The sequence below is a fragment of the Panthera pardus genome, unplaced genomic scaffold (assembly GCF_024362965.1).
Source record: "Panthera pardus isolate Hobbes unplaced genomic scaffold, ASM2436296v1 HiC_scaffold_16, whole genome shotgun sequence".
In the NCBI taxonomy this organism is placed as follows: domain Eukaryota; kingdom Metazoa; phylum Chordata; class Mammalia; order Carnivora; family Felidae; genus Panthera; species Panthera pardus.
Genome location: NW_026526721.1, coordinates 155,396,886 through 155,409,725, shown reverse-complemented (window position 1 = coordinate 155,409,725; position 12,840 = coordinate 155,396,886). Strand labels below are relative to the sequence as shown.

At 50.4% G+C, this 12,840-nt stretch overlaps 1 protein-coding gene across 1 annotated transcript in view; it reads left to right on the top strand.

Moving 5' to 3' along the window:
* The window catches only part of GLB1 (galactosidase beta 1), an 86,025-nt gene that overhangs the window by 63,458 nt on the left and 9,727 nt on the right, over positions 1 to 12,840 (top strand). Inside the window, exons 13-15 of the mRNA XM_019418583.2 lie at positions 1,057 to 1,170; positions 2,638 to 2,769; positions 4,431 to 4,685. Of these exons, the coding sequence (XP_019274128.2) occupies positions 1,057 to 1,170; positions 2,638 to 2,769; positions 4,431 to 4,685 (501 nt within the window). The remainder of the gene's footprint in view (positions 1 to 1,056; positions 1,171 to 2,637; positions 2,770 to 4,430; positions 4,686 to 12,840) is intronic.

Genomic DNA, 12,840 nt, shown 5'->3' with positions numbered 1-12,840 from the left:
CTCATCTCTCACTGTCTCTGTTCCCGCCACCCCCGTCCCTCCACTTTAAACAGTTTCTGATTGACTCTTGTTTTGTATGTTAGAGCACATTCAGCCCAAGAACCTGGAAAATGTTTCACCAACATTGTCGGCTTCGTTGTTGTCTTTTTTTTTTCAAGATTTTTTTTTTCAATGTTTATTTATTTTTGAGAGAAAGACAGCACAAACAGGGGAGGGGCAGAGAGAGAGGGAGACACAAAATCCAAAGCAGGCTCCAGGCTCCAAGCTGTCAGCACAGGAGCCCGATGCGGGGCTCGAACCCACAAGCTGTGAGATCATGACCTGAGCAGAAGTCGGACACTTAACCGACTGAGCCACCCAGGCACCCCTAAGATTTTATTTCAAAATAATCTCTACACCCAATGTGGGGCTTGAACTCATGACCCGGAGATCAAGAGTCACATGCTCTACCGAGGGGCGCCTGGATAGCTCAGTCGGTTAAGTGTCCAACTTCTGCTCAGGTCATTATCTTGCGGTTCGTGGGTTCGAGCCCCGCATCGGGCTCTGTGCTGACAGGTCGGAGCCTGGAGCCTGCTTCGGATTCTGTGTCTCCCTCTCTTTCTGTCCCTCTTCCAGTCACACCCTGTCTCTCTCTCTTTCAAAAATAAACAAATATTAAAAACATTTTTTAAATTTTTAAAAAGTCACATGCTCTACCAATTGAGCCAGTCAGGCGCCCCGTTTGCCTTTTTTTGTTGTGTTATGTTGTGTTTTTGAGGTAACGTAAATAACCTCCTGATATGTATGATAGGATCCCCCTGAGTGATTCTGGGCAAATTTCCTTGTGTGGGAAAGGGATGTCTGATAAAATGCTCTTCTGGATTCCTTGCTGCGACTGCTACGAGAGTGTATGATCTAAAAATTTAAGCCAGTTCTTTCAGACTGAATTTTTGCTGGAGGCTAGAGAAACACTTTATTCCTTATGATTCTAGAAACAGCACTTTCACACAGATCGAGGTGGCCAGGCTATCTTTTTTGAAAGAGTGATGTATTTTCCTTCCTTCTTTTTGTCACCAGTATTTTGGTTTCGTGCTATACCGAACAACGCTTCCTCAAGACTGCAGCAACCCCACACCCCTGTCATCACCCCTCAATGGAGTCCGTGACCGCGCCTATGTCGCCGTGGACGGGGTAAGAATTGTCTCTGAGCTGTGTGTGTCTGCCCCAACGGGGGGATGTGTGGTCTGTGCTTGGAAATGGGGCATTCGAGGCCATTGTGCACCTTTCTACACTCCGGCTCTGCCCCTCCTCTCGATGTCCCTTAGCTGTGGCCCTTGCTTGCTGATGTGGCCTCACCCATGCTCCCTCTGCCTGCACCTGGAAGGGTGTGCTCAAGCCAGCCCCCTTCGTGGAAACCTTCCTGGTCTCCCCAGCCCAGGCCGTCCTCTCTGACCAACCACAGGATGTCACCCATGTCTCCTTTGCTCCTGGAGGACGGGCCCCATTTTGAACACGCGGGAACCGCGATTCGTTTAGCTCTGTGCCTTCATCCTGCGTGAGAAATTCTATGCAGAGGGATTGTTCATGGTAATCATAGCCACAATACACAAAGAACTTTGTTTCACGGCGCAGGGAAGAAACATTAGAGGATTTCCATTCCTTCCACTGGAGTAATCATGTGAAAAAGCACATGAAGAGATTTTTCTAACCGTGGAAATTTGTTCAGAAATTTTTAAATTAAAACGTTTCCATTCTGCTGTGATCAAAGGCTTTCATTTCAGCGGGAGCACGTTTCTAGGACACCATGTGTGTGTTGCCCGTGTATGTACTGACAGCCATTGTGTGTTGAATTCCAGTTTAGGGGTGGGTCGTCTTCGTGAATTCTAGTCAGTAAAACTTCAGTTGTTTGTTCTCATTCTATTATATAATTTTCGTGGTTAATGCATCCTATCAGGTATTTTGAGGTGAGACTGCTCCACCTAACTCTCTGATTTTTATCTCATTTATCTGATTTTTGGTCTCATCTCTCCACGTTGTGTAGAAGCCACTTTTTATGACTGCCTTTTGTGCTGTGAGAACACAGAGGGGCTCCCGTAGTAGGAATCCCCCCCTGGAGTTGTCGGGTCCGTTCCCTTCCTATTAAAAGTAGACGTGCAGTAGGGACGCCCGGGTGGCTCGGTCGGTTGAGCGTCCGACTTCGGCTCAGGTCGTGATCTCACAGTTTGTGGGTTCGAGCCCCGCATCGGGCTCTGTGCTGACCGCTTGCTCAGAGCCTGGAGCCTGCTTCGGATTCTGCGTCTCCTTCTCTCTCTGCCCCTCCCCCGCTCATGCTTTGTCTCACTCTGTTTCTCAAAAATAAATAAAGGTAATAAAAAAAAAATTAAAAGAAAAAAGACGTGCAGCAAACATCCCAGAGCAAAGGAAGCCAGCCTAGACCTTCCCTTGCTCTGAGCTGTGCCTGGTGGGTTGCCTGTTTTGGAAGCAGTGTTTGGAGGAACTTGGCCACCTGGCCGGTGGCTTGGGCAAAGGGGCCGGCAGAGCACTGTCTCCTGAGTCTGGTGACACCTCAAGGCAGGAAAATGAGTGTGACGGCTGAGCCAGCCGAGCTCTGTTGCCCTTCTCACCTCAGTTAATTCCCACCGGACTCTGACCCCACAGGTGCCCCAGGGAGTCCTGGAGCGAAGTTACGTGATCACTCTGAACATAACAGGGCAAGCCGGAGCCACTCTGGACCTTCTGGTGGAGAACATGGGGCGTGTGAACTATGGCAGATACATCAATGATTTCAAGGTAGGACCAGCCTCGCTGTCGAGGTCGATAGGACTGTGTCTGTGCCACCCGAGGAAGTCTTTGTAAAGCCATTTAAAAACTCTCGCACATACATTCTTCTCCTCCAGCCCTGTTCACGTAGAAGCGGTTTTTAAAAACACACACACTTTGCCAAGTTTGGTGATTGAACCTGCCATGATTTGTTTTGCAACTTCAAAGCTCGTGTATTTTGAGGACCTGCCCTCCTCTGCAGGATGAGAAAGTTGAGCTTTGCAAAGAGAACCCTTCCCTTGTGTTCGGGTTCTGTCATCCTGTAGAAAGAAGGAGGAAGCCTCTCCACCAAGCTTTTCCTTTGCTTAAAAAAGCCCACCTAGCTCTTGAAAGGGGCTTCGTGGCCAACCAAGCCAGCTTAGCCTTTGGTCGGCCCCGTTTGCTGGGTGTGGACCGTCCGTGATGAAGCCTTGAGGCGTAGGAAGGCTTTTCCCTCGGTGCGTGGCCTCTCACCCCTGCTGGTTCCTCTGTGTCCGGGTGGCTAGCCCCGACCCAAACGTTTTTCCTTGGAAAACATTTTCAGAGCATGATTCGGCAAACATTTGTTAGGCTCATGCTCTGCACGAGGCTCCGCGAGCTGCAAGGATGTTGAGATACAGGCTTCCCTGCAGATAGTTCCTCATCTGCTAGAGGACAGCAGGCCCCCATGGAAAGATTTATGGCATCACTCGGCCTAGGCCAGAACAGGTGTGTGGGACTGTTTCCTGACCCCGTTGATGCGGCTCAGAGGCAGGGCAATTACACTCCTAGGGAATGATCGTGCAGGGGCCACCTTTGTCTCCAGTAGAGATGTCCCGGTTAAAGTCCTTGTGCTCAGGCTGTGGCTAGTGGCCTTCCTGCTTGGCTGTCACAGGCCACGTTGGCCCCTGCAGTGACAGACATTCTTGTGTAGTCTCTGGCCGTAGTGCCCAGCAAAGAGCCTGGCACATGGCTGCCTGGCCAATGTTTATTGGGTTTACTAAGTGGGCAGTGGAGGCTGGGTATCGAGAGGTGGCCTGGGAGAAATTTGGGACCTGACTGGGAATGGAGAAGTTCGCCACATAAAAGGCAGGGAAGGGGAAGCTAGGCAAGCCGTGAGCATAGGCCTCGATGGGGCCAGGGACGCCCCAGCCCGCTAAGCCGCTGGACAAATAGAGCAACTCCAGCATGCAGGTCTGAGGGTCACCATTATCGTCACTCCGTGCCTAGCCTTTCCCAGATATCAAAGTATTCTCGTTTACGCCGCCTCACTGAGTTCCACAGCAGGTGAACGGACTCGGTGGGATCATCCCAGAGTGCTGCTGAGGGGCTCAATGCCAAGACTTGCTCCTGGTTATATGAAGGGGCGGGGTCTGCCCCCCTCCCCCACTACACCTTCTGCATTCCCGACTCCATGCGTTCTCCCATTCCATGGATTCCATCATCCCTTCCATTCAGCGATGACTTTGAACCAAGCACTCAACATGGCGGGCACGGGGTCGAAAGCTCTGGCCTCAAGCAACATGCCACTTTGGCGTGCGCCTCATTTGAGTCTCATTTACTGTTGGTGTTTCACATCCCAGTTTGCTTTCCCTAAGAATTCAGGGTAGGGACACGAGACACTTGACGCCTTTCTCTTCCCACCCCAGCTCATTTCCGTTTCTCCTTTTCAGGGTCTTATTTCTAACCTGACCCTCGGTTCCAGCGTCCTCACGGACTGGATGATCTTCCCGCTGGACACCGAGCATGCGGTGCGCAGCCACCTGGGAGGCTGGCATGGCCGTAACCATGGCCGCCAGGAGAAAGCCTTTGCCCCCCACCCGTCCAACTACACACTCCCGGCCTTTTACACGGGGAACTTCTCTATTCCCAGCGGGATCCCAGACTTGCCCCAGGACACCTTTATCCAGTTTTCTGGATGGACCAAGGTACGTGTCTTCATGGAAAGTATTTTAGTTTGAGCCTCAAAGATCTGCTTTTCGGCTTCTGATAAAGAATCAAAAAGAGCTGCTGATGAGACGCCGTGTGACAGTTTGGGAGTAGAGAGCTTTCTGTGTTCGTTTACCCAGTCCTCCGTAGTGGCACCTTGGCAGACCTTCGGGGACTCGATGGCCAGCCGGAATGTGTACCGTGTGCCCCATTGTCACTGACTGACAACTTCCTTTAGCAAGTGATGGCTTTCTGGCTTCCCCTAAGAAAAACCGTAGCCCTTCGGATACTGATTATGAGGGACACTTTCTGTTTCTCTTGAAGAAATTTGGCCCAGGCAGGGGGTGGGTCTCTGGGAGAACTTGTTTTTCTTTTGTCCATGCCTGCTTCTGTACCCCCACAACACTCCACTTTCATACAGCCTTGCACCCTGGGGGCGCCCACCGTTGTCTCTGTGATCTTCACCTCTTCCTTGGCCACTTTCCTGTCTGGTCACCCCCCACCTTTATTCTTTGAAGCCATCCACATGTCTTCCTTCGCCGTTGTCTTCTTCATTTCAGTCCCATTTTCACCCTGGATGACCTTACCATGACTCAGTTATGCATTCAACAAGTATTTTTCAGTGGCTGCTATGTGCCCAAGCTTCGTGCCGGGCACTAAGGGTGCAACAATGAACAAAACCAACTGTGGGACTTGCCCTCATGGAACTTACACTCTAATTGGGAAGACAGACCCAAATCATACAGTCACCCAAATGAGATGGCAAGATAGTAGCTGCAGTGGGTGCTAAAAAGAAACATGGGAGTTGGTAATAAGTGGAGTGTTTGACCTTGTCAGGGAGGTCAGGGAAGCCTTCCCTGTAGGAGTGATGCGTGACAGAGATATGGAGGATAAATGGGAATTGCCATGGCAAAAGGGGGAGGGAAACATGTTGCAGGCAGAAGAGATGGCATGTGCAAAGGCCATGTGGTTGGTTAGAGGGGAAATAAGGGGCGCAAGGAACCAGTAAAGGACCCAAATACATAGTTTGGGGGCGGAGTGTGGTTCAGAGAAGAGACTAGAAAGCGGGTAGAGATGAAATTGGAAGAGGCCAGTTACACCACATTAATGTCTCGTCGTTATGATGAGAGCCTTTGAAGCAGGAGAGTGCCATGACATGATTGTGATACGACGAGCCTCTCTGACCCCAGGTTGAGTGAGGGTGCCTGTGGATTTGGGGGAGGCTATCTAGGTGGCTGGACCATAGTCCCAGGGAGAGACAGGGATGCTGTTAGCTAAGATGGAGAGGGTATCAACTATCTGAGAGATATGTGAAAGTAAATCAATGAGATGTAATGATGGATTGGATATACCCTGGATGCCTCTTAGGTTCCAGGCTGGTGGCTGGGCAGATGGTACCATCTATTGAAAGAAAAGATTTCCAAAGAAAACTTGGGCTGGGAGAGGGAGATCATGAGTTTGGATTTGGACAGATTGAGTTGCAGAGGCCTTTGAGAACAGCCGAGCGATGGTGCAGGCGGAGGACTGTGGGCCCTGTGGGTGAAGTCAGAGGAGGGACCTGGGCTGGGAATATATGCATGAGATCATCTGCGTGTGGACGGCCATTGAAGACGTGGGATGGAGGAGGTCCTAAGGAGAAGGGGTGGAGAAGGAAGCAGAGAGGCACAAACATGGCGGGCAGAGAGTGAGGAGGAGAGCTGGCACTTGTGTTGCCGAGGGGACAAGTAAGAGGAAGACAGAAGTTCTTCTTCTGCTGGATTGAGCCACGAGGAGCTCAGTGGGACCCCCGGGAAGGATATGCCAGTGGAGCAAAGCCTCCACAGGCTGCATCACATGCTACTGAGGAGCGTAAGGCAAAGAAACGAACACCTGAGCGTAAATTTGGATACTTGAATATAAACGTTCTTGCTGAGAGTTTTGACTCTGGAGAAGAAAAGGATGTAAATAGCTGAAAGAGAAGAGGGCAAATGATACGCGCAACATTTAAGAAATGCCCTCTTATATTTTTTGCTTTTTAAATGTTTATGGAAATACATCATTCTGTTTAAAATATTTTCTAATTTACCTAATTGTCTCTTCTTGGACTGGTAGATTATTTAGAAATGTGTTATTTAATTCCCGTATGTTTTGTTTATGGGTTTTTTTTTTTAGTATGTCTTATTTTTATGGATTTCTAATTTAATTCCTCTGTAAAATTTCTAGAAGATGGAGAAAAGTCTTTATGACCTTGGATTAGACAAAGACTTTTTTTAGATTTGACGCCTAAAGCATGATCCTTAAAGGGGGAAACGGATAAATTGGATTTCATTAAAATTAAAAATGTTTGCTCTTCAAAAGATATCATTAAGGAAATGAAAATCCAAGCTATAGACTAGGAGAAAATATTTTCAAATCATGTATCTAGCAAAGGACTCGTATCTAGAACACATCAAGACTTCTTACAACTCAGTAATAAGAAGATACACAGCCCAGTCACAAACTGAAAATTTCGCCAAAGGAGCTATACAAATGGTTGATAAGTACATGAAAAGATGCATAATGCTCAACACCATTAATCATGAGAAAAGTACAAATCAGGGGCACCTGGATGGTTCGGTTGGTGAAGCATCTGACTCTTGATATTGGCTCAGGTCACGATCTCACGGTTGTGAGACTGAGCCCCATGTCGGGCCCTACGCTAACAGCGTGGAGCCTTCTTGGGATTCTCTCTCCCTGCCCCTCCCCTGTGCAGAATTACCATAGGCCTGAGGAGTTCCACTTCTAGGTATGTGCCCAAGAGAAATGAAAGCCTATGTCTACCCAAAGACTTATATGAAAATATTCAGAGCAGCATAATTCGTAATAAGCCCAAACTGGAAATTCAAGTGTCCCTCAACTGGTGAATGGGTAAATAAAACGTGGTATATCCATTCAAGGGAATAGTGCTCGACAGTAGAAAAGAACAGACTACTGATACAAGCTACAGTGTGGGTGGATCTGAAAAACATTATGCTAAGTAAAAGAAGCCAGGTATAAAAGACCATCTATTGTAGGATTCAGTTTATATGGAAAGTTCAGAAAAGGCACATCTATAGAGACCAAAAGTAGGTTGCTAGTTGCCTGCAGGGAATGGTGGTGGGAATGGAGAGTGACTGCAAGTAGACATGGGGTTTCTTTTTGGGGTGATGGAAATGTTCCCAAATTAAATTGTAGTGAGGGTTTCACAATCTTCTTAAATTCATTGAGACTTGTTTCATGACCCGGCGTATGGTATATCGTGGGGAACGCACTCCAGAATTTTAAGCTTTGATATCCTCTCTCTTGCTACATGTTTCTGTCCTCCGAACTCTCAAGCCTCCCCAGCCTGCTCTTGGGTCTTCTTGATGACCTGAAACTCTCCGCCATTAAGGCCACAGTTCTTCCCTATCCAGCCTAGATATCACCACTATCCTTTTTTTTAAAGCCATCAATCACTGGCCCCCTTGACCTTCCACTCCACCTCCTTGTTCATCCTCCCCTCTGAGTGGGTCCACCATTGACCTTTGCTCGTTCACCAGTGACTGAGCACTGCTGGGGGTTCTCTCCAGCACGTTCATCAGGGCCCCGGATCCCCACATTCTCTCCAGCCTCCGGAGGCCCCCCGTTGCCCAGCAGTCTTTGGTCTCTCTTCCCCCTTCCCCAGCTGGTCTTTCTAACCTTCGCTTCTCCCCTAAGCCACCTTCCTCCTCCCCCACCCGCTCACCCTCCTCGTCTGTTATCAGGTGTGACTCCTTTGTTCCCTCAGCTTCCTGTCAGACTTATCTCTCTGCCTCTACCCTCACTTCCTGCCCGGTGGCCCTAGGAGGAAGTCTAAGCTCTGAATCCCCTCCCTACCTTCTTCCCCCAGACCAGGATCCTGTTCTCAGACCTCCTCATACTGCGTTTTGTCAGCCTTTCGGTCTCTCTGTCACCTTCCAGGTTGTGGCCAAGAAGTGACACCTGGAGGCTCTAGGACCCAAACACAAAGTAAAACCCTCCCTGGGTCGTCCCACTTTAGCCAGTAGGCTTGTTCGTCCTCCCTTGCTCCCTCCTGTTCTCCCTCCTTCCTTGTCCCCTTCTCCCTCTCAGTGTCCTGATGTGTCATATATCTCCTTTGTTCAGGCTTTTTCACTCCCTCGCACGGCCCGCCCTGCCATCACATATTCATCTGTCAAGACTGGCATTAACCCCTCTGAGAAAGCTTCTTAGACCCTTAGTCCAGGAAAGGACCAGCCCCGCCCTCCTCTGAACCCCCTCCTTGTGCCCCACCCAGACTCGTCACACTGAGGCTGGCACCTCGGTTTCACCCACAGGGTCACAAGCTTCAGGAGGGGCGTTTTGTAAAAGGTGCTCAGCTTATTCACCATCCTGCCCACCTCCCGGGGCCTGCTTGCTCTGTAAGTGCCCTCAGGTGAAAGGGTACACAGGTGCCCGTGTTGCTGAGCCCCTGGGAAGAGAGCAGACGGGAACAGTGTAGGCCCTCAGGCAGCCATGTTGGTGATGGGGGGCTTGGCGGGGCGCCGTAGGTACTGGGCCAAGGCAGATGAGAAGCACACCATTGCTCACCAGTTTAGTGCTTTAAGAGAAAGAACTTCCGGGAGGTGCTTAGCAGAAAGAGAACGTGTCCGTTTACAGGAATGTTCAGAAGGGCTGGGTGGCTCGGGTGGAGGCCGATCCGACAGATGGATGGCACGTCGCCAGAGCCAGAGGGAGTTCTGTGGGGGTGGCGGAGGGGGAGATTTCAAGCGGGAGCGTGGTAGATGCAAAGGCAAAGAAATGGAAAAGCATGAGATCGTTTTGGTGGGCAGAGGGGGTTCACTTTGGCCAGGTCATGAAGGTGTCACACCCAAGAGTGCCTGACCCAGGCGTTGAGCTCAACATTTTAGAGGCACTGCCTATGTAATCGTCAAGAGCAGGTGTAGGGGCGCCTGGGGGGCTCAGTCGGTTAGGCGCCCGGCTCCGGCCACGATCTCATGGTTCGTGAGTTCGAGCCCCACACTGGGCTCTCTGCTGTCAGCACAGAGCCTGCTTCAGAGCCTCTGTCCCGCTCGCTCCCTGCCCCTCCCCCACTTACGCGCGCTCTCTCTCTCTCTCTCTCTCAAAAAAATTAAAAACGTTAAAAAAAGAAAAAGAGCAGGTGTGGTGGGATGTCCTGTCATTACCTCTAACTTGTAGACGAGCAGGTCAGGAGAGCTAAGGATCTTGCGCGAGGAGCACAAGTAGGTGAGCCCCAGGTCTGACTCGCAGGCCCGCATGGAAAGGCAGGTGGCGTTGTACAGGATCTGGAAGGGCTGCGAGGAGCTTGTGCTGAGCCTGTACACGTGGGCTCTTCACGTGTGGACGTTCTACACCTTCGTGTTTGGAAGGTGTATATACATACAGTATTTACAAATGCGTCAGAAGGTCTGGAACCCCACAAGCCCATCTAATGCACACGTCCTCTCAAAAACGAGTACACAGCTGTTCACAGCAGCACCCTCCAGAATTATCCAGAGTCGACCAGAAGGTGGGAAAGCCCGGATGTCCATCCACCGATGAATGAATAGATGAGATGTTTGTTACATATGGAACAATGGAAGATTATCCGACAGGAAAAAGAAATGAAGCAGTCATGTATGTTACAACGCGGGGGGGGACCCTGAAGGCGTGTTAAATGGAAGAAGCCAATCGCAAACCATGCATATGGCAGATTCCATTTATGTGGCACGTCCAGAATAGGCAGGTGTGCAGACAGAGAATCCGTGGTTGCCTAGAGGAGGGCGAGGGAGAGGCGGGGGTGGGGTGGGGGGAGGGATGGGCAGTGATGCTAAAGAGTACGGGGTTTCCTTTCGGAGGGATGAAAATACTCTAACGTTGACTGTGGGGATGGTCGCACAGCCGCCAAGCTGTGCAGTTGACGTGAGTGGATTGTATGTGAGGGACATCTCGGTAAAGCAGGCAAGAAGGTCCATCCACAGGATTGGGGACCTGGGTTGTGTGGGTCCGACGGTCAGAGGACATGCCCATAAAACAGAGCATGCTGCTTTCTGATACTTCCCGGCGTGCGCAGTGGCCCCTGTTACTGAGGACGCTCCCAGGCCAGCCCCTGAGGTTCTGAGCGATCCGCGATGCGGAACAAACAGAGCCCACCCCCCCATGGGGCACTGAGGTCTGACTTGGGGGAGGATGGGCAGATGTGAGGGTGGGGGAGGGGAGCCGAATGACACCGGAGCCCGAGCCACTCCTAAGCCCCTGCCTCTGGATACACTAGCCCTCCTGGACCCTCCCCGACTGGAGAGGCCCTGTTCGGCCTCTGGGCCTGTGCTCTTCAGTTGCTGTAAAGAAACTGCCTTGATTTAGTGAACGAAGTCACTGATAAGGCTGATTCACGAGATTCAGAAACTCACTTCTGATCTGGATGTGGCTTTCTGGTTAAGTGCCCAAGCATCAAACTGGGATTTCAGTGGGAAGCAGTCAGGCGTGTTTTGCTGCGCCCGAGAGACTCAGGCCAGTGTTTTGTCTGCACAGAAGTCTTATCTGACCACAGGCTCCCTCCGATGGGCAGTGCTCTTCAGCGCCTCGGCCGTGTCACCGTGTGCCATCCCGGTGCCATGTTCTGCCAGCGCACTGGATCCGGGCAGTCGGTCTCCCCTTCCTATGGTGTGCACGAGTCTCCTACCGACACCCGCTGCAGCCTTCCTGCGCGGTTCAGCCACTCGCGGGAGGCCGGGTGCATAACAGCACGATGATGAGAAGGGTGGGGATAATGTCCCGCTTTCCTCAACCAGAACTATGCTTTGAAAGCTAAGAATCAAAGTAGAATACTGACTAAAAGTAACTTTTTTATTTTTTGGAGGCCAATGTACCCTTTCTCAAGACGTAAAAAAAAAAAAAAAAAAAAAATCACAAAGTCCAAGAATTTCTAGCAAAGGGCTGACAAAAATCCCTTCGTAGGTTTCAATTATTTCTGCATCTTGCTTTTGAAATTTCCAGCACCCTCATCATTTGGTCTTTCTGGTACCGGTGGGGCGTAGTCACCAGGAAGACCAAATGATTGAAGGACTGGAACTTTGAGTTCCACAGCCTAACCTCTGACTTCTGGGGTGGGGGTTGGGAGCTGGAGCTCTGTAAAAACTCTAGAACTTCTGGGCTGGTGGACCCATTCAGGTGCTAGAAAGTGCTTCTGGAGAGGGCAGACGTGAGGAAACTGCTTTCTGAGTTCTGTGCACCACTCTGGCAAATTCTTGAACCTGAGGAGGAGGAGGTCATGGGGACCCCCAATTTGGAGCTGGTAGTTCAGAAGTATGGGTGACCCCAGACTTGGAACTGGTATCTGAAGTGAAGGCAGTCTTGTGGGTCTGAGCCCTTTGAACTTGCGGGATCTGACCCAGCTCTAGGTAGACGGTGTCATAATTGAGTTGTTGCACAAGCATCTGGCATCCAGAGAACTGGAGAACTGGTTGGCGTCGTCGAAACCATCCCAGAAGGAGCCGGGAGGGCAGTGGTCGGAAGCACATTTGGAAAGGTGGTTTCATGGCCTCGTGTGTCAAGGAATTTGGGTATCACCTTGAGACCTTTGTAGAAATAGGGGCAATTAAGAAATAAATGCCATCGTTTCAGATAGTGGTAACAATTGGGAAGAGAATAAACATGATGATGTGACGGAAAGTAAGGCATGGGAGTAAAGACGTTGCTATCTTATATGGCATAAGAGTTACCTATTGCCATGTAACAAATTCTGCCTTAACATTGAGTGGCTTAAACAGTGGTCCGCGTGTATTATTCTCCCAGTTTCTGTGGGTCAGGAATTTGGGACTGGCTCAGCCTGGTGGTTTTGGATCAGGGTCTCTGACGAAGTTATAGTCGAGCTGTCAGCCGGGGCCACGTCACCTGAAGGCCTCACTGGCTGAGAAGGACCCTTCCACGGTGGCTGGCTTGCACGGCTGCCAGGTTGATGTTGGCCGTTGGCAGGAGGCCTTAGTTCTTCCCCACACAGGCCTCTCTGTAGGTTGCTGGAGTGTCCTTATGACATGGCACTGGCTTTCCCCAGAGGGAGAGAGCCAGGCAGAAACTACCCTTTTTATAACCTAGCCTTGGAAGTCACATAGCATTGCCTTCATCACATTCCATTGGTGAAAAGAGAGTCATTGAGTCCAGTCCGTGATTGGAGGGTAGGAA